Consider the following 21,412-nt stretch of genomic DNA (forward strand, 5'->3'; position numbering starts at 1 on the left):
TATTGTACTGTGCATGTTTACCTTTTACCTAGTATGGTGGCACAGAAGAGGGTGCTGTTGTTGCGTAATCAATCATTTTTCCATCTCAGTTATTGCATCATGACATTTGTTCATTATTGTCATTTTCATGCTAGCTGTTCCTCCCATGTGCTCCTTTACGGTACGTGCAGCATCCTTCACTATCGTATTATTCACAGTCGACACGGCTAAACCTGGTTAGATGATCATCTTTGTCCTCCTTCATACTTCCTCATTACTTTCAATTTCATCTCCAAATCGATTGCTGTATGCTTGCAAGACGCTTCTTGTTTTTCTTCAAACACACGTACCACCAGGCATTCTGAATAATGAAAAGGGTTAAAAAAAAGATGGGGAAAAAAGCAATACATTAAATGGGAAGATGCAGCTTCCTACCTTGTCTGGTTACGCTGAACATGTAACGTATTTCAGATGTTTCGAATGAACGAAACCGCTGTCCGTAAATAACGTATGCCGGGAATTGTTTTTTTACGGAAATCCGGATTTACGCAAGTCGAATTTACGTAAATATTTTTATTTTTTAATTTTTTATTAAATAATTCAAACACGCAGGAACATTAATCCAGAACAATCAAACCTAGCCAGGGAAAGGTAAAAAAAAAAAATTTTTTTTTTAAATTTACATACACGAAAAAGATGACAAAACACTCCAATAACCACATACATGAGTATCCTGAAAATGTTACAGTAATGTACAGTCCTAATGGCCTTATTATTATTATTACACTCAATAGTGCTTATATGCTGCTTAACTTGTTTAAGGAAAACAGAAAATAGAGGTTTTTTTCTCTTTCGTTCTGAACCTACGTATATGATATCTGGCTAAAATGATCAATAAAATTATATATACCCGTTCCTCTGTACTTCTATCAAAATGTAAGAATCCAAACAGCACATATTCGTAGTGCAAAGCAAAATCTTTATGCAGTTTATCAATAATGAATCCAGACATCTCTCCATAGCTTTTTGGTATAAGGACAGTGCCAGAAGAGGTGGGGCACAGTCTCTGGGTTCAGGTTACTAAAAGAACATCTCTTCCATCCTTGAGTCTTCTGAGAAAATGCTTTACAGGGTACAATTTGTGTATAATCTTAAAGGGATTTCCTTAACCTTGTTTGTTAAGAAGTATTTGTGAGTCAGCAACTAAACTTCCTCCCATGGGACATTGAAAGGTGTTTCAATAAGCAGTGACAAAGTAAGGTGGCAACTTCTTCCTGACTTTATAACCCTTAAGGTGTAATAAAACTCACTTATTTCCAGAATCATGTATCCAGTGTCTCTGATGCTCACAAAAGGAGTAACTATAGAAAGAAATGGGCTAAATTAATTTTCCCAACTGCGCATCACAGAACATTTTAAATGGACCGTCCGGCGCTGAGGATTTAGCAAATTCATGTATTTAGTCACGCGGTGGGCCACAATGGCGGGAGGACAGATTCGCACCCGGGGCAATAATTAAAATGAGTTAAAATAAGACTTTTGTACAGTTTTAACTAAATGCAGGCAAAATACACTGGGAGTCGTTTGCAGCAATAGCCTCGTGTGCACATTTCGAACGCAAAAGCCAATTTGTGAAAAGTGAGACCGTTTCTCCAAGAATAATAAGCACTATACGTCTTAAAAATATTGTCGTAACTTTACATTTACTGGTGATTACCTCAAAGTTTTTGATTCATTTTTCAATTTTGATCAATTTTTTTTTTTTTTTGTTTCAAAACACTACCAACTGTGGGTGATGTGTTATGTAAGTTCTGTATTACGGACAATTAATTCTAAAAACAAAACAAAACTATGAAATAGTACTAAAATCCACTAAATTTTCTAACCGCGTTTCCTGAATCTATTAATCAGACCCGACAGGTTAAGTGTTTGTTGACCAAAAAAAAAAATCCTGAAAAAGTGACAAGATTATGGGGTGGGGGCAGAAAAACAGTAAAGGTCTGGCAGTAAATTCTTCACTTTTAATTTCCAACAGGTCGGATTTTCTGGATCTACAAGCCGATTAGATCACAGGCTGAGGATCACAAGGTTTTAAAGGAAAGAAATTAATTTCCCTAACAGGACATTTCATGTTACTCATGATTTATATTGTGATACATTTCAAAGCACATATTCTTTCCAAACACTCCTTGGTTTCCTTCAAGGGCTTCTCCAGTCATATCTTTGCAAGTTTTCTTTCTGTATTTGGTACTTCAGGAATGACCATTCAACTCTTCATATTCATTTTATTCAGTTTATTGCTGCTTCATCATCAGACCTGTTATGTCGTGCTGGAGAGCTGCAGTGTCCAGTGGTCAGTTAATGCAGAGCATCATACAAACCTTTCGAGCTCCCCTTAGAGATCCGGGATGGCCGGTCCTTACCGCAGCCTACTGTAGTAATTCACTGCATAGTCAGTAACCTTGAGTGTGTTTCACATGTAAATTCATTACAAATTAAAATGGATCTCCAGGACCAGGGTTACCCACTCCTGGTGTAAAGGGTACCACATTATTAATATTATAGCGATACCTGTGGTCGGTTTGGCAAAAGTCACCAAGGAATATAGTTCAAGAGAACTAAGTGCTCAATAATGTTCTTCAATGATTTTAAAAATCTAACTATCTCATTGTGTGAATGTTCGCCTTGTATCATACTTCACATCTAATACTGTTAAAAGTTATACATACAGCAGCATCTAACCAATAATAAAAACATATAGTTGCATATATGCCCCCCCCCCACTCCAGCGATCAATGACATTTTGAACAGGATATGTAACGTAATCAATACGAATTATAATAAATAGTGAGTCCGTAAGTTTACACTTTGATCACACTTCAACTTTACTCTCTGGACGGTTTACCTCACGTTGACACAAAGACCGGTCGGCTGCACGAGCCGAAAGTAACGGATCAAGGGCAGTTTCAGAGGTTCTTCTCAATGGGACAACGGGCAAAGAGTTTGAAAATAAAGAACCGCCCAGTTTCTTCCAGGAACTTAATAGCAAACAAAAAAAAATATTTCCACTTCCATTGACCCAACTATATCTTTACCATTTCATTTTAAAAAACAGTGCATATTATGCAAGAAACATGGTAGTGAGATTCTTGCCCACTAACCAAAACCCTGGAAATCAATCCACTTCTATTACCGTGAATAACTAAATAAATTTGTCAATGACTTTAAATTTAAAGTAATAAACTGCATTTACGTGAAGTGACCATTTAGTAAATTTATGACTCCTGAGCAAAGATTTAATTCATGGGAAGCAATTTTGATAACAGATAAATTCATTTAAAGAGTGAAATATTCATTTAACTTGTTTATACTGTACATATGACTCATATAAAACAGACATCAATGTATCAGCAATACAATTCAGACAACAGGAGGACACTGAATTAAAAAAAGAAATGCAAATATGTCACATTCGTAACTCTTCCCATTACTTTGCAAACATCCTACACTCCGAAGTGCGGATAATATCTCTCTGAGAAACAGTGGACGCTACCATACAAACATCAATTTCTCCACAAAACTCTTTAAAGGGAATTTTTTCCTTTTCCCCCCAAAAAAGCTGTGTATAATCTTACTAAAATCTGAATAAGTCATTCAATTGTCCCTTTGGGGTAAAAAGTACCTGCCAATCAAAATCATGTAAATATCATCTAATCGCTGAGGAAATAAATCATATTTAAAACTTTTCAACAGCATTTCAGTAGGTTGTCCATAGGCTACGTTCATAAAATCAAACAGTAGGTGAAAGCAGATGGTTTTGCCCCATTTAAAATTTAATCTCAGTATTTGGGTAAAAAGGACTTTGTGGTTGTGGTATCTTCCCCACTAACTGGTGCTATGCATCATAACTGGTTTTTAGTTTTCAGTCAAATTACTCCCCACCCCACCCCAGTGTTGCAGATGCCAAGGAGATGTTCAGAAGTAACCTTTATCTGCCCGACCACAAGCTGCATTTTACTTTTCCGATGATGTTTCAGTACAGGTAAGAACAGGGTAACACGAAAAAGCCAAAGATGCATAAAAGCATGAGAACGGTTTCTAGACTCAAGGTAATTTCATCAGGGACTGGGTGTAGTGCACTAGGGTCCTTTGAGGTAAAAACATTAATTAGAAGCCTAAACCGCAGTGTTCTCAAACCAATAGGGCTCAACAAGGTCATCCTTTCAATATCAGGTTACTGGTACTTTTTTTTTTTTTTTAATTTTTACTCCTCAAATAGAGTCAGTATTGGGGAAACAAGGCCATTTTTTACACCGTTCTGTACTACGCTCAGCGAGGGCCTTGATCAGCAACACTACAACATGTAAAACCACAAAAAACAGTTTGTGTTGCAAGTTTTGCAAAAAAAACGTTATCACCAGGAAACTAAGCACATACATATTAGCAATTTAGAGTCTTTAAGGACTATTTCACAATGACGTTTTAATTTGTTAGTTTCATTAACCTCTTCCAATAGAACGAGAAGAAAACAAAAGAAAGTGAAATTCGCCCAATTTAACCAGCCTCTTGCTCTGCGCTTCTACGGCATTTCAATGGCTTAAGACAAGTTGTATAATCTCAACTGGTGGCAATCAGAGTGCATTTCATGACTCTGCAGTCTTCTCCAGAAGACAAGTGTCTCGTTTCTTCCTGCTTTATTAAAACCAACACAGCAGCCGTTACGTGAATTTCAAAGTAGGGTCCATTATTAAAATACATAAAATGAATTTATAAATAAAGATTCTTCTAAAATCTCTTCTTTGAAGTAGTTTTTCGGAAGTATCGTAAGGATCACCGAGTCCACGCCTTTGCTGAAGGTGCGGAAGGGCAGGACGAAGGCAGGCTGGCGAGAAGCCCCATGAGCAAACCTGAAGCTCCTCCCATTCGCTTAGGCCCCACCTTCCACGTCCCGAGAGGTAAAGAGCACCATTTGTGAAGCTTACCTCACCCGACCTACTAAGGACGAGTGGTACAGCAGGACCGCGGCAAGTCTAAAACGGAGAGACGCGACGCAGGAAAAGGCGCGAAGGCGGGGAACTTCAGAATTCCCACTCGAGCGTCTCCTCCTTGTTGGCGGCACGCTCCAGTCGGTGGATGATGCTGTTGAGGTTGGCCACTTTCTCGTTACGTCTCTGAGCGCTCCTGTTAAGCCTGGAGCTGGCGACCTGCGAGGGTTCTACGTCCCCGTTGGCTGTAGGCCGGGCGTTGACTGGGGCAGGGGAGATGGGCGCAGAGGAGGACGAGATGGGAGATACGGACACTACCAGGCCCGGCGAAGAGGCAGCGGAAGGGGAGTTGGAGACCCCCAGGCAGCCACGGCAAGGCTCCGAAGACGCCTTGAAACTCGCAGGGTCCACGGAGGATTTTTCGAGGTCCTTATCCTCTTGCCGACATAGGCTCGCTTTCCGTGGACTTTCGGGGCAAGGGGTTTCTGTGAGAGGCACCGGGCCTTGGCCGGGACGGCCCTCGCGCTCCTTTTTCAGCAGCGGCGCCAAGCGGACGCCTCCTGAGAGACAAGCGCTCTTGCTGTGGTTCGTGTGCCTCTCATGCCTTGAGAACTCCTCCTTCGCCTCCAGCTTGACAGTAACTATGCACTCACTAGCAGGAAGGGGGCGACCACAGCAGGCCCCATTGCTGGCCGTCTCATGCTTCTCTTTGGGGTTCGAGGTAGGGCTCGGTGCAGAACGGACGAAGCGGGGAGGCTCCGTCGCCACGTCATTGTCCTGCGCTCCCTCCCGCAGAACCTCTCGCCGCATCCGAGACCTGGATGGGAGGATACTTGGAAGTCAGTGCAGGAAGCAGTGAGAGTAAATTAAATCTCCACAGCCAAGGATAAGCGGGTGGTCGAATTCTCGAATAGGAACTTAACTTTCCTGCTTAATACACAATGCGTTAAAATTTTAGGCTGCTTTTGACTTCACAGCGATCCCTATTCTTTTGTCCAGCTTTGTGCCCCAATCCCACATGGGACCTGACCTGTAATTGTGGAACCAGTTGATGACGGTGTTGGTCTTGAGGCCGAGCTGGGATGCCAGCATCTCCATAGTGTGCTGGGAGGGGTAGGGCTCCAGGATGTAGGCCTTTATCAGTGCTTCCTTTTCTCGGGAGGCAAGCACCACGCGAGGCTTTTTGGCCGGGCTACACGGGGACACGTCGGCGCCAGGGAGACCCGGACTCATGCTATCAGAGCAGCCGCCGGGAGAGTCGCTGTCCGAACCCGGACCCGGAAGCCCATACCGCCGCTTCATGTAGGCTGCGCAGGAGACAGGAAATCCTACTTTTCCACGTTCAGCTTCCACGTTCAAAAGGTCGTCAAAACGGCAAACCCACCTTTCTTCTCCATCTTTTTGCTGTCCCTCAGCGTGGCCACATTGTGGGGGTCGTTGAGCCACAGCTGCATGCGGACAAAGGGTTCCCTCCCCTTCAGACTGAGCTTGTGCCACGGTTTGGGTCTGGAGAGCAGGTCTGAAACAGAGCCCTGCGTCAGGCCCAGGACTCTCTCCCCGAACAAGCGCTGACCTGAAACACACGGCACTTGGTGTAATTTTCCTGCCGGTGGGTACAGCCCTGGTGTCCTGCCAAACATTCACACCCCTGAGAACTGGTTCAGGCCTTATCGTCTTAACCGTGACGCCACAGTTTGCAGCGATCACGGGTTAACCCACAGCCTCCATCACCGGTACTGGAATTCCTGTCTCCCCGAGTAACTGATTACATAACCATAACCCACCCCTCCCCACGTTGTGCAACGAATGCAGTTTCATCATTGATTTTTCTCCGATTCAGGGTCAGCCATCCCTGCCTGATAAATAGAACCAGTCTCCAACACGCTCGGCCACACGTCCATTCCCGCCTGCCCTTACCCAGGTTGTTGTCCGTAAGCACCTCCTTCACCCTCTTGGTCACCAGTTGGGTGTCCAGCTCAGGGGACAACGCTACCATTTCCTGGATGCCCAGCACACCGTTGTGTGGAGGAAGCCGTGGCGACACCCCGCTTGGGGTGGGCTTGCTGCTGTGTGGCTCCGGGATAAGTGTGGGGCCACCAGGCCTTTGGTTCTCCTTGCAGCCCTCCAGCGCCAGGCAGATGGGCTCTGCTGCCGGGTCAGGATGTTCCTCCTCTGGACTCGGAGATGGGGAAGGTGAGGAACAGGACACCGTGGGGGAGGGATCTACAGAAGGAAGATGTAGTGCTCATCAACATGAAGCACTGGACAGACCTACATTTATCATACACTGTTCCTATACTGTAACACCCACATACAAATATCCAGTCACATATTTGCATTAGACCATCTCCTTTAAACTTGAACCCGGGTTTGAGGCCACTAGACTCGTGGCTGTGGCCCCGGTGGCTGGATTTTAAGTAGATTGCGAGTTTCTCGAATTAGCAGGTCACACTAGCATTTCGAAGTAAGATTATTCCCGCACTGCATGTCTGCCTGCGTTACATCATGTTGGAGGTCAGAAGCAAAGAGTTATGTGAGTGAGTGTGTGTGTGTGTGTGTGTGTGTGTGTGTGGCATTGTAATTGGTGGAGGGTTCATACCCAGGCAGAGGCTCTGACTGGATAACTGATTCAATCCTTGACCCAACTGGTCCAGCAGCCAGAGCTGCATCCGGATGAAGGGTTCTCGACCCTTCTGGGTCAGCTTGCTCCAGGGTTTGGGTCGGGACAGCATGTCACTCACGCTGCCCTGGGACAGGCCCAGAACCTGCAATGACGGACAACGTCAGCACCCGACGGGTCGATGGACTTTGCAAGAATAAGGCTTATAGAACCGTCTCATCTCCATTATGAAAACAGTAATCTGATCACCTTGGAGACATATAGCACTGTTTACACTGGTTATTACCATGATTATCGTGATCACTACTAATGTGAACTGCTATTCAGTCAACACATTTGTCCAAGGAAATTCAGAATGGCAAAGAAAGAACTAGAGAAATATGTATTCATTTACACAGCAAGATATTCTTACTGTAGCAATTTGTGGTAAGTACAGCAGTAGTGGGATGTAAACTGGGGTCCTCAGAACCATGGTACCTGCTGTCTCATTTACCATCATCCACCCACAAGATGGCAGCAAAAAACATTTCGGAAGACTGATGAGAAAGTGACACACACACACACACACACACACACACACACACACACACACACACGAGCGCCAGTCCTGGCAGTACAAATGCCAACTGCACCTTTTCACCAAAGATCCTCTGGCAGATGCCATTCTTGGCCAACTTCTCCTTCACCAGCTTCGTCAGTTCGATTGTGTCCACCTCCCGATACATATACGTCTCGTACTGCTCAGGTGTGAGGGGTGGTACGGTGGGCTTCAGGGCACGCGGGATGTACGTCGCATAGTAGGACATCCCAGCAGCACCCTGGGAGTCCCCGCTAGCTGGCACCTCTTGGGCTTCCGTTTTCACTTCCATCTGCCGCGGCCCCACATCTTCCGCTTCCTCCTTGCCGCTGGGCAGGCGATCCCTCTTCTCCGGACAGGGCCAGGGCCGATGGCCAGAGGAAGAGGGCGAGGAGGAAGACGAGAGCGATGGCGAAGTGGAGACGAAGGGGCGCGTTCCCGTTGGGTCCCGCTCTGACGACCAGTGCTGGTCGAAGTAGGCTCCAGCCTCACCGATCTCAGACTTTACCTTACGGATGATGTTCTGGACGAAGGCAGCAGGGGAGAGGACGCCAAGCGGTGCCTGGGGGCCTTCAGCAGGACTGGCTGCGCATGCACCTGCCACCACCCCCTCTTCTTGCTTCACCGAGCCAGGCAGCGGCTCTGGGACACCCCATCTGCTAGAGTCCATCTCCTGCAAGGCCTGCTGCTGCTGCTGCTGAGCCTCCATCTCACGGCGCGCCTGCTCCAAAATGCTCTTGATGGTGTCGTCTGAGCTGCCGCTGCTGCTTCCACTGGTACTGCTGGCGCTACCAGATGAGGTTCCCCTCAGGGACGACTTCCCATCATCTGAGACAGAGGCACAACCGCATCACAACTGTCGCAGAAACGCCAGTACGTTCAGTCAGTGAAATCAGTGCCAAGGTGCTAAAAGCTCCTTTAAAACAAAATCTCATATAGTTTCACATCTACCGGCACATCGTGCTGCATTGACTGGTTCTTAAATTTACATTCATTTATTTCGCTGCCTCTTTTCTCCAAAGCAACTGACAATGTTAAGCTACCCATTCCAACAGTTGGGTAATTTTTACTGGAGCAATTTTTATGGTAAGTACCTTGCTCAAGGGTACTACAGCTGGAGGTGGGACTTGAACCTGCAACCTTTGAGTCCAAAGGCAGCAGATCCCGCTACGGCTGTACTATGGTACCAGCTGTGTCCCTTGTAGCTGTATAGCTACATGAATGAACATTTTATAGATGCAACAATGAATGTCTTATGTGATGGACTGCTCTTCTGTCCAGAGTGTACCCTGTTAAGCCTTGGACCCTCTGCTTCCAGGACTGGCTCCAGAGCAGAGCAAGTGTGACTTGGACCAGAGGCTGGAGCAAGGAAAGTGAGCGAGCGTGCGTCTTGCGGTCACAGCACTCACTTCCTTTCTGGGACTGGATCTCCTTCTTGGCCTGTTCCAGGATGTTCTTGATGGCATCGTCCGAACCCGTTTCTGGAGTTCTGATGCGAGGCGTGATGCTCCCTGCCAGAGACGCGGTGAGTCAGAGGATCAATCAGAAAAGCTGAATCACTGGCTTCTCTTATTGGGAGACAGTGACTTCCAAAGATGTGAATAAAAATATCAAGAATAATGTAAAGAATTTTCCTCGTAACCGCAAGGCCCACCTCGCTGGCGAACCTGGATGGTGCGCAAGGCCAGGATGTTCTGCTCGTCCGACAGGAACTGCCTCATCTTCACAAAGGGCTCCTTGCCCTTGACAGTAAGCTTGTCCCAGGGCTTGGGTCGGGCTAAGATCTCACTGACAGAGCCTTGGGACAGGCCTAAAACATAGTGGCCAAAGACCCGCTGCCCAATGTTATGCTTCAGAAGCTGCTCCTTCACCTGGTGGGCGATCTCCGACGTTTCCACGGGCTCTTCGTCCCCCGCGGACGCGTTCCCGCTCTCCGATTGGTCGCTGGCGGGCCCCGCCTCCCCATCCATGGCACCGCCCCCAGCCGTGCATCGATTAGTCGAGGTAAGGCAAGGCTTCGCAGACAAGTGAGGACTGGTACGGAAGGCAAGGAGGCAGGAGCCATCCTTCCTACCAGGCAGCAAAAGGAGGTCCCTTGGCACCAGCGGGTCCCCACCCTGCTTCTCAGAAGGACATGGAGAGTAGGATGGTTGGGAGAAACCGGAGGAAGCTGGAGGTCCAGGGCTTGCCGAGGTTTGCTCATCCGCCTGTACGGTTCCGAGAGGAGAGGCCTGGGACTCCCTCAGAGATTGTCCTTCGTCTAGAGAGCAAAGGCAAGAGAGAACATCCTACTAAATTGTCCACTTTCACTAGGTAGGTCATTGTCCTGCCGTCATACCGCACAGTTATCCAGCATATTTATATTCTATACTGTTAAACACGAAGGGACTCGTACAAATGAGTCATTCCTGAAAGGTTATCAGCACAAAGGCAGACATCGAATTTCTCAATTATGAGCGCTGCCGGCATGAAATCGACTCTTCTCGTCACCAGTCACCCTCGATAACACAGTTTTCCAGGGAGGTTTATACATCTAGAGCACCATGCAGGCCAATACCAGAGCGGCGCAGGAGATGGTGTCTCTCCGCCGGGCCATGGTGGGAGGGCAGGGCTGCTTCCTTGTCTGGAGCTTCTGTGACTTCAGGGGACACCTGTCAGAGACCAGGGCGGGAGCGAGAGTATTTCCGCACCGTTTCTCAGTTCTCGCAATACAGTAGAAACTAACAGTCTGTAAAAATAAGTCATTTTGATGAGTCAGTGACGGAGGAATGAGTCGATGAGAGTCTCGCCAGTCTCATAACTCACCTGCGAACAGGTGCCACTGCCCGACGCCACCCTTACTTTCAGGATGCTATGAGAAAAATCAAAAAGGGGCCTTTGAGTACATCTCGCGTGACTATATTCGCAGGCACGTTCTTTTATTTGCAGCAGGTAAAATCCAAAAAAAAAAAAAAAAAAATGAAGATTGGACATCTCACCTGAGTTCAGTTTTAATCTTTTCGTAATCCATCTGAGACCCAAGTTTGGCTTCCAGCCTCTGTGAAAGGAAGCAAAGTAACAGAATGGAAGGGGAAGCAATATTGCAAATGATGCAACTCCACAAGAACAGGGCAACGGTGCAAATTATAAAACGTATCTGGAGTAAAAACGTCTCCCGGTCGACCCGACACCTCGGTCCGGAATTACTCAGTTCGTCGAGCTCTACCTCTATCGCTTCCGTCTTGTTCGCCAGCTGCCGCTCCATCTCGGCGATCTGCCTGGCCGAGCTCTCCCGGGCGTCCTGCAGAACGCGCCGGAGCGTCTGCACATCCTCCCGGAGGCACGCGATCTCCCTGTCCTTCTCGAGCAGGGCCGCCTCCAGCCGCGTCGGCCCGGGCCTCGGCTCTGCCTTCTCCTGACGCGTAATACCGGAAGAGGGAGCGAGCGAGGGCAGCAGGGGATGGAGCGGAAAGGAGGGAGGGGGCACGTGGAAAGAGAAGCAACAAATGGAGCGGAAACGTCTCGAGGAACGTCGGCTTCCACAAGTGCCTCGGCTGTGCGACCGGACATGGGCTGGATCCCCGCTCGGCGTGTGTGGGATTTCCACGTTCTCCCCACGTTTCCTCCCACAGTTCAAAAACACACATCTGGGAAAACCGCCCACGGTATGCGAACGCGGGAGCACGTGGGTTTACCCTGCTTACGCTGAAAGCAGATCTGGCGTTCCGAGAAACTTCGGACAAAGGCGTCGGCCAAACGCGAAATGACGACGACACTTTTGCGCTGCACAAAAGATCCATTTCCGCAGTAAACGTTCGCAGCCTTTTGCCGACAACCTTCGTTGATCTTTAAGGCAACGGGTGTAAACTCACCATACTGGCTGCTTTTGTAGGAGGGCACCCTGCCAGCTGTTCCTTGAGTCTCCTCACCTCCCTCTGAGCTATTTGAGCTCTCTACGACAGGGGACACCAATGCATTAGCTTCATCTGTTCCCTCCCTCACACACACACACCAGGCATAATACAGATTGCACAATACAGATTGTTTGGGGGGGAAAAAAGATCTGAAATATCGACCGGATTCTCTTTGAAACAGCCCCAAAATCTTGTTCTGGATACCCTATAAGTATACATTGCGGTGGAAGCGGATGCAGGGATGCAGACGGTGTGAGGCCTGGCGTCGCGGTGAAGCCGAACGGTGATGTCATCACCTCTCGGAAGGGAATTTCTCAGCATAGTTCACAGGCAGAGCCCAATGCGACCCCGTGACGGAGGCTTAATTGAGAGAACACTCTGGAGCTTCCAAAGTCGAAGAGGATTCAATTGGGAAGAAGGCATTGGGGGGGGGGGGTTCAAAAATCCCCTTCGCCACCGTCAGACCCACTTCTCGGCATCTTCTCCACCCTCCTGATCGCAGTCACAATTATCACAGGCGGTGGCAATCAGAGGCCCGGTTTCTAGTGTTTCGCAGGGGTTCGGGGAGTGTTTTGCGCTCACCTGGTCGGCCCTCTTCAAGTCCGCCGTCATCGCTCGGATTTTTGCAGCCCTGGAAGGCACAAAGGTGTGTGTCACGGAGGCGCGCGCACACGCTCGCGGATGCGTAGACACACGGCGTTTTAAATATGCTTCCCAACCACGCGGCACGAACGCTGTCAGAAACTAAGATCACGCACTTGGAGGCCATCTCCTTGTCGTATCTACGCCGCAGGTCCAGCAGCTCTCGTTGCGTGGCGGTCAGCGCTGCGAAAAGGGAAGGCAGAATGTACGCTTGAACCCCCGACCCGCAAGACGCTCTGCGAGTCGCATCGCACGGTAAACGCCACTCTTACCCGACTGAAGAACCCCGGTGCTTTCCTCAGCTTCTGCAAGCCTCGCCGCTAAGGCCATCTCAGCCTCTTCGAGCTCCCTGAAAACACACGCGCCGCCGTATCAGACACTCGGCGAAACGCTCATGGAAGGGAGCCGCAAAGGAAACCGGTAACCCGATCGCGGTAAATTAATTTTCATTTTGGATCCTAATGAATCAGAGCCTGCTTTAAGATTCCAGAACTCCAAAGAACAAGCGGAGACGCACGCAGGTGCATTCAACTGCGGGTTACGTCGCCGAGCAGCGTTTGCACCGAAGCGCTCTTCAACACGCTCTCCCCAGTAAAAACGTGGGTGCGCGTCAAGTTAATCTGGACACCCTTCAAACATAAGGGCCAACTGTAGGTGTCGAAATAGTTGAATTAGCTGTAGAAAAAAAACTTGCACTTTCTTGGCAAACTCAACATTCAATGTGATGCAACAGCTGGGGCTGCAGCGCTAAAGACGTCATCCGCCCCCCCCTTAACTCATCTCACTCGTCTGTTGGGTCCACGTGGCTCTTTTTGGGATAAACGTCCCCGTTGGCGGCCTCTGTACCGTTACCCTCCGACGACGCCTCAGCTGGTCCTTCCTCTGGAAGTTCTGCCAAGGAGAAAGACAAGGAATACCATGGGACATAGAGCATTTAAACCTTGCGCGCACCCGAGACGAATGCTCGAGGGTCCTGACCTGGGACAGAAGTTGACTTGGGGCATTTCCCCCGGTGCCTGTTGAGCCCTCTGACCATGTTCTGACCCGCAGCCTCTGAGCTCTGGAGCAGTGTCGGTCGTCCTTCCGGCATGGGAATGGGGTCTGGACAAACGCACAATTGGACATCATCGAGAAAACTCGCAGTTACCGTCACTTCAACGGAGTAAACGATTCCTGACCTCACCCCCAAAATCTACACGTTTTAATCCGCAACATATGCATGTTGATTGAAGAAAGGGTTTGCAGCACAATTAGTTTTTTCCAGGTCTGTTTTTCGGGAATTCTTTTCTTTGGGCAGTCGTTTCCCTCCATAATATCCCCGCAAAGGTCGCAAAACATGTACATCATCACACTTAATTTGGCGTCGATCAAAAACAAGCGTTACCTTTCTAGCTCTAAGCACTCAGTAGTGATATTCTGTACTAATCCTGCAATCTGAAACACAAGTACTACCTCACGCGTTACAAATACCCGAAAGTTTCAGAGTGTATTTTTACATTTATTTACTTATCAGACACTTTTGTCCAAAGCGACTTCCGATGAACTCTCTGTAGTGTAATCAGCCCACACACCTTATTCACCGTGGTGACTTACACTGCTAGAAACACTACTCACAATGGGTCACTCATCCATACATCAGTGGAACGCACACACTCTTTCTGTCACTCACACACTATGGAGGAACCTGAACAGCATGTCTTTGGAGTGTGGGAGGAAACCAGAGCACCCGAAGACTTCCACTGCTAGATGCACTACTTACACTGGGTCACTCATCCATACATCAGTGGAACACACACACTCTCTGTCACTCACACACTATGGGTGAACCTGTCCAGCATGTCTTTGGAGTGTGGGAGGAAACCAGAGCATCCGGAGGAAACCCACGCAGATACGAGGAGAACATGCAAACTCCATACAGACTGAGCGGGGATCAAACGTATGTCCTCTCGCACCACCCAGGTGCTGTGGGATAGCAGCGCTACATGCTGTGCCACCTTTTTAAAGTTTCACCATTCAGTATTTCTAAAATTTCTCCATTTCGGAGAGAAAAATATCCTGCATTTCCACCTACCTCCTTTGAATGGCAGCAAAACACACAGAACTGAAAGGGCACTGTGGAGGGAGGGAGGGAGGGAGGGAGGGGTCAGTGCCATAGAGAGAATTTTAAAAATGCTCCATCCAGCACTTTCACAGAACCTATCCAGCAAATAAATGGGGTACATTTCTATCATTACACTTTGACAGCAAATTTAAATTAAAAAGATCTGAACACGTTTACCGCGTCCTGCTCTCCGGTGGGTCTGGGGTTCAAGTCCAGCTTGTGGTGCCTTGCAACAGACTGGCGTCCTGTCCTGGGTGCGTCCCCTCCCCCTCCCCCTCCCCCTCCAGCCTTACGCCCACTGTTGCCGGGTTCAGCTCCAGCTCCCCGCGACCCCGATTGGGACAAGCGCTTCAGACAATGTGTGTGAGAGAGAACATGTTTACAAGATGCATCAATCACACCCTCACGGCCAGCGTTGTCGGTTTACCATGAAGCACACACTCGGCATTTAAGGTGAAACCCTTTTCAATTCGTTCTCCCCTAGCAATCCTTCATTACGCTGAAAGTAACCCACTTTTCCATACTCCACTGCCGTATTCTCCTGCGGCATCTGATGAAGGAACGGCACCGTCTTGGGTGAAAAAAACCACAACGCAGCACTTTGAACAGGAGGTTGTGGAGATTATAAATTTGTGAAAATAAAGTATAAAGCAGAATTAAATTATATGTGGTTTCATATTAATAAAAGATAATTAAATAAACGGGGGGCACGGCGGCACAGTGGGTTTGACCGGGTCCTGCTCTTTGGTCGGTCTGGGGTTCGAGTCCTGCTTGGGGTGCCTTGCGACGGACTGGCATCCCATCCTGGGTGTGTCCCCTCCCCCTCCAGCCTTGCGCCCTCTGTTGCCAGGAGAGGCTCCAGCTCCCCACGACCCCGCATGGGACAAGAGGTTTCAGACAATGTGTGTGTTTGTGTGTAAATGAACTGGTGTCCTATCCAGGGGTGGAGTGGAGCGGTGCAGTGGGTTTGGCCAGGTCTTGCTCTCTGGCAGGTCTAGGGTTCGAGTCCTGCTTGGGGTGCCTTGCGGCGGAATGACATCCCATCTTGGGTGCGTCCCCTCCCCCACCAGCTTTGTGCCCCGTGTTGCTCGGTTGGGCTCCGGCTCCCTGCGACCCCGCTCGGGACAAGCGGTTTCGGACAGCGTGCGTGATCCCCGTCCCACCCTCCGCGTTTCCAGGGTGTACGAACACTAAGTCCCTGCACTGTATGAGCTGTTGATGAATAGAGAATAAATAAGTCTTACAGTGAATTTCCAATTCCTTTTAGCCTTCTCAAATTCTAAACAGTTCTAAATATTGCCCGTGAATAAACTGAAGGATTAAATCATATTACGAAGCATTTATAGATTGTGATGTTGTGGATGGACGTACAAACGATTCCGAAGCAACTTCTGGTCCCGGTTGCAGTTGTAAGTAGAGGTACAGGTGTATATGTGTCTCAGGCCAGTCTTTTCCAGACATTTTAGTGGCACAGAATGGATCTGGGCATAAACATTCCTGTACCAGGGTACTGAACTTTGGACCGACCCTCAATCCCTGCCTTACATTTACATTTACATTTATTTAGCAGACGCTTTTCTCGAAAGCGACTTCCACTGAACTCTATGTAGTGTTATCAGCCCAAACACCTTAGTCACCGCAGTGACTTACACTGCTAGATACACTACTCACACTGGGTCACTCATCCATACATCAGTGAAACACGCACACTTTCACGCATAGTGTGCGAGTGACAGAGAACCTGTCCGGCAAGTCTTTGGAGTGTGGGAGGAAACCAGAGCACATGGAGGAAACCCACGCAGTCACGGGGAGAACATGCAAACTCCACACAGACTGAGCAGGGATCGAACCCACATCCTCTCGCACCACCCAGGGGCTGTGAGGCAGCAGCGCTACTCGCTGTGCCACCCAAAACAGAAGCCAACTCCCAAGACCATGTGGCCAGTATTGAGTGTCAGTCAGAGAGACATCCACTGCCTTTAGTTGTCCTTCCATTGCCCATTTATTTCACAGCAGGCTCATCCCTCAGGGTTGCTGATGGAATATAAACACGCCGATGGCACGCCAGGAAACATTCTGTGAACACCATATGGCACTTAAGAATGGGCTGCACACCTATAGGTCTATTTCAGAGAGCAGAAAAATTCGTTCAAAGAGCAGACATTTTTCAAAAATACTCTTTGTTACGAGAAAGCTGAATCAGGACAGAACCCAAAGGACCAAAAAATTTTTTTAAAAATTTCTAAAAAATTTTATGGGGGGAAAAAAAAATACAATGGTATTATTTCTCCCAACAGCTCTCCTTGATATCGGGGTCACGATATCAACCCAGGATAACGCTAGGAATAGCAGATACGAGTTTCCACACCAGCATTCGCAATCCAGAGTGAGACGACCATACGTGACCAGGGTTGAGAAATTTCACAGATGGTTAAAAACACACACACACACACACACACACACTCACTCACTCACTCACTCACTCACTCACTCACTCACTCACTCACTCACTCACTCACTCTTTCTGAACCGCTTGTCCCATTCGGGGTCGCGGGGAGCCGGAGCCTAACCCGGCAACACAGGGCGTAAGGCTGGAGGGGGAGGGGACACACCCCAGACGGGACACCAGTCCACGGCAAGGCACCCCAAGCGGGATTCGAACCCCCAGACCCAGCAGAGAGCGGGACCCGACCAAACCCACTGCGAGAGGCGCCACGGTTACCTTAAAGTTAATAAAACTAACGTTATGTAACTCGACACCCTTATGTTCTTCGTATGAAGATCCAGAATTTGTGCCGACCTCCCAGGTACGACAATTCCCTGGAGTCCCTGGTCACCTGGACTTTTTGGTGCACCGGATCAGAGCCGAAATACCTCCACACATACGACCCGGGAACTAGTCCTGGCGGAAGAGCGCCGACGGCTCCGGGTTCAGTTTACGATAACATGAAATCCGGCATCGTGATCGTCACGCCGTCAGCACTGAAAAACATCCAAACTGGTTACATAAACTAACGATAAAAGTATTCAGAACACGTTCTCCTTATCTTCTATCCTGTTATATCATTGTCACAGTCCTCACGCCAGACTCTGACAAACTGTGCCCACAGTTCACTCTTTTGGATGTCAGTTTTACACTCCAATTTTGCATTAAAATTGTCTGCTGTAGAGTCAATCCTTAAAGAAGCCTGCAAATATGCCATTAAAAATGTCAATCTGCGTTAAGCGGAAAACTCTTTCCGCAGGAAGCTGACGGCACAGCGGTCAGAGCTACTGCCCTTAGAGCCCAAGGTCACAGGTTTGAATCCCGCCTCCAGCTATAGAACCTTTAAGCAAGGTAAGCACCCAAGTACAGTTATCGAGCTGTATAAATGGGAGAAAAGCATTTGCTAAATGAACAAAGATAAAAATTAGACATCCGCAACACACTCGTGGACCGCTGAGCGAAGAGCCGACTTCTAAAAAGGGAAGGAATCCGACGTGTCGCACGCCCGCCGCGTGTGAGGCCCGTCTCTCTCACCTGTGCCTTTTATTAGCTCTGATTGCACAGCATCCTGCGCTGCCGCCCTGCCGTTGAAGAGCGAAGGAGAAGGAGGAGGACAGCAGCGCCAATCACGGGCCTCTTCCGAGTTGAGTGGCTCACTGAGGCCACGGTCTCGGTAGGGTCCCAACGGAAGGTCTCCAACGCAGTTCTTATTCTCTTGCATTACAAAGGAACGGAGAATCACACAGCAGGATCCGAACTATACACTCGTTCCCCCGATGTATGAGAATTGGCTTTTACGAGCGCTTCTCTTTCTGGCTAATCCAGCATGTTATCTCCGTGTAAAGTGCACGTCGGTCTACTTCACCGGTTCTTGCGTGCCACATACGGCCCATCCTCGGAACAACGAGCCGTACGGAGAAGGCGGCATCCGTGGCCTGTCCGGCTGATCGAGAACGGCGTGGCCCAAGTTCCTCAAGGGGCAGCTGGTAGCGCAGTGATTGGAGCCGTTGCCTTCGGACCCAAAGGTTGCAGGTTTCGATACAACCTCCAGCTGGAGCAGCCTTGAACAAGGCGCTTACCCCCAACTGGCAAATAGTTGCAAGGAGCTTAACATTGTAAGTCGGTTTGGAGAAAAGCGTCAGCTAAATAAACGTGTGTAAATTTCTCTCCGTTGGCTTCCTGTCGGCGCCTGAGTCTGGTTACACCCTGCAAGGTGGTCAAAGGATCTGCATCCGTACGCCTAAAAGACCCGATCGCTTTCCGAACAGCTCAGGGACGCCGAACTCTCCCACTTCTGGCTGCAAGTGGTCCGAAAATTGGAAGTTTGTAGGTTTTCTTGGGTTTCGGGAGACCGAAGTGGAGCGAACGAGCTCCCGCTATCCTTCAGAACTACTGAATCCCTTTCAGCATTCAAGAACCGTCTCAAGGCACGTCAGTTTTGGACACGCTTACACCCCAAACTCATCCGCATCAGAAATTCGCGTCAAACCATCGGTCACATTCAAATTCCTATTTCCCATCAGTTATACAAGGAACTCCTTGTGTAAAGCGCGCACGCGAAAACGGTGCCGTCTCAAAAACCGTGCTTCCGCTATCACAAGTCGGCATCGAAGGCCCTTCACCTGTTGCCAAAGGCGCATCTGCTTGAGTTGAGCAAACATGCAACTGTCCCAGTTCTCAAGTATCCGCGTGACAGCATGCGAGTTTCCCCTACGTGAGCTGTGCAGCTTGTTTTCTTCATTCAATTTTTTAACAAAATATTCAAAAGCATATGATATAATGTGGCTCTTATTAAGTTCGTAATGGTTATCGCTCTAACATGGGAAGAGGGGGCAGCCACATGTCCATATGGAGCAGCAATCGGCCAAAGAACTTCATTTGTCACAATTCATTTTTAAAGCGACTAATAGGAGTCGACCGTTTCATAACAGCATAATTCAATAATGACACCAAAACAGTACATTTACATTTATTTAGCAGAAGCTTTTGTCCAAAGCGACTTCCACTGAACTCTATGTAGTGTTATCAGCCCACAAACCTTATTCACCGCGGTAACTTACACTGCTAGATACACTTCTTACGCTGGATCACTCATCCATACATCAGTGGAACACACACACACTCTGGGTGAACCTCAACAGCATGTCTTTGGAGTGTGGGAGGAAACCAGAGCACCCGGAGAAAACAGACACGGGGAGAACATGCAAACTCCACACAGAATGAGCGGGGTTAGAACCCATGTCCTCTTGCACCACCCAGGCGCTGTGTGACACCAGCAGTACTTGTGGTGCCACTACTTGCGATGGGTCGCTCATCCATACATCAGGCAAGATGAGTAGAGCAGCCAAACTCAACAAGGAGCAACCGTTAACAACTGTGCAAAAGCTGAACTTTCATTTTCAGTTTTTTGTTGACTATATTTGGTGCTTAATTATATACACACACAGTCTGAAACCGGTTGTCCCAAGGGGGGTCGCGGCGAACCGGAGCCTAACCAGGCAACGCAGGGCGCAAGGCTGGCGGGGGAGGGGACACACCCAGGACGGGACGCCAGTCCGTCGCAAGGCACCCCAAGCGGGACTCGAACCCCAGACCCACCGGAGAGCAGGACCCCTCTTAATTATATATAAATAAATAATATTTTTCATAATAATTAAATGTATATATATTATAATATTAATTATTCTCATTCTGGGAAGTTTGTTTTGTTGGTCATTTCATTGCTACAAATCTCCTGGAATATTTGCTTGGGCCTCCAAAATATAGCTTTTTCCATTCCCCGACCCAACCTCTGTCCTCTTACACCCCTCATGAAACGACAGAAGGAACGTAGAGAACGGCGCCACGTTACCATAAGTCAATGCAAATAGAATGAGCCCAGTCCGTTATGGCCCGGTACTTTCAGAGGGGGCTGTGGGGTGATGGGATGGAAGCGGGAAAGAGGGAAACCTTCAATTTCAGCACCATTATTTTACATTTCAGCTTAAATTACTCCCTGTGATCTGAACATTACGGAGAAAAAAAAAAAAATAAGATGACTGAACAGCTGGTAGCATAGTGGCTAAAGCTACTGCCTTGCTACCTAAGGGTCACGGGTTCAATTCCCACCTTAGACTGCAGTACCCTTGAGCAAGGTACTTACCCTAAAATTGCTCCAGTAAAATTACCCAGCTGTATGAGTGGGTAAATAGATGTAAAGCACCTTAACATTGTAAGTCACTTTGGAGAAAAGCATCAGTTAAATGTAAATAATTACATACACAAACGCATTTAAATGAAATGGTAGATGGTGAGTTTCGAACGCTTTAAGAAGGATCATGTTGCGTTGCCTTTATTCCCTTTAGCGGTAACATTCAGCAGTAAAACATTGCCGTTGTGGTCTACACCTGAATGTCTCCTGTGTAAATAGAGGAGATGGGCAGAATTTCCTCCCGCCAGAAAAATCAGAAATTTAATATACGGTACATAATAATTCATTTGACTGCTGGACTCCTTTTTGGATGATGGATTTTGCAGACAATGTTGGTGGATCTTTAATGTAATGTCATGTTATGGTGCTGTCCTTCTACTGACACTGTTACATAGTATCATTATTATTATTATTATTATTATAATTAATTCCAGAACTA

The 21,412-nt window shown here is 48.0% G+C and overlaps 1 protein-coding gene across 3 annotated transcripts in view; it reads right to left on the reverse strand.

The window, feature by feature from the left end:
- Positions 1 to 2,312: 2,312 nt before the first annotated feature.
- LOC108936260 (homeobox protein cut-like 2) overlaps positions 2,313 to 21,412 on the reverse strand; it is a 70,291-nt gene continuing 51,191 nt past the window's right edge. The window contains exons 3-20 of one of the 3 annotated variants that reach the window (XM_018755566.2): positions 13,675 to 13,797; positions 13,482 to 13,587; positions 12,969 to 13,045; positions 12,813 to 12,879; positions 12,637 to 12,685; positions 12,013 to 12,093; positions 11,367 to 11,555; positions 11,140 to 11,198; positions 10,967 to 11,012; positions 10,719 to 10,812; positions 9,816 to 10,421; positions 9,571 to 9,672; positions 8,217 to 8,989; positions 7,564 to 7,729; positions 6,882 to 7,187; positions 6,349 to 6,483; positions 5,995 to 6,271; positions 2,313 to 5,781 (exon numbers count right to left, since the gene is read on the reverse strand). In XM_018755566.2, the coding sequence (XP_018611082.1) occupies positions 5,058 to 5,781; positions 5,995 to 6,271; positions 6,349 to 6,483; positions 6,882 to 7,187; positions 7,564 to 7,729; positions 8,217 to 8,989; positions 9,571 to 9,672; positions 9,816 to 10,421; positions 10,719 to 10,812; positions 10,967 to 11,012; positions 11,140 to 11,198; positions 11,367 to 11,555; positions 12,013 to 12,093; positions 12,637 to 12,685; positions 12,813 to 12,879; positions 12,969 to 13,045; positions 13,482 to 13,587; positions 13,675 to 13,786 (3,969 nt within the window). In that variant the 5' untranslated portion in view covers positions 13,787 to 13,797 and the 3' untranslated portion in view covers positions 2,313 to 5,057. Of the gene's footprint in view, positions 5,782 to 5,994; positions 6,293 to 6,348; positions 6,538 to 6,881; positions 7,188 to 7,563; positions 7,730 to 8,216; positions 8,990 to 9,570; positions 9,673 to 9,815; positions 10,422 to 10,718; positions 10,813 to 10,966; positions 11,013 to 11,139; positions 11,199 to 11,366; positions 11,556 to 12,012; positions 12,094 to 12,636; positions 12,686 to 12,812; positions 12,880 to 12,968; positions 13,046 to 13,481; positions 13,588 to 13,674; positions 13,798 to 21,412 lie in introns of all 3 variants that reach the window. The other 2 variants (XM_018755548.2, XM_018755556.2) reach the window with 2 other exon arrangements.

Source organism: Scleropages formosus, chromosome 6 (genome assembly GCF_900964775.1).
Source record: "Scleropages formosus chromosome 6, fSclFor1.1, whole genome shotgun sequence".
In the NCBI taxonomy this organism is placed as follows: domain Eukaryota; kingdom Metazoa; phylum Chordata; class Actinopteri; order Osteoglossiformes; family Osteoglossidae; genus Scleropages; species Scleropages formosus.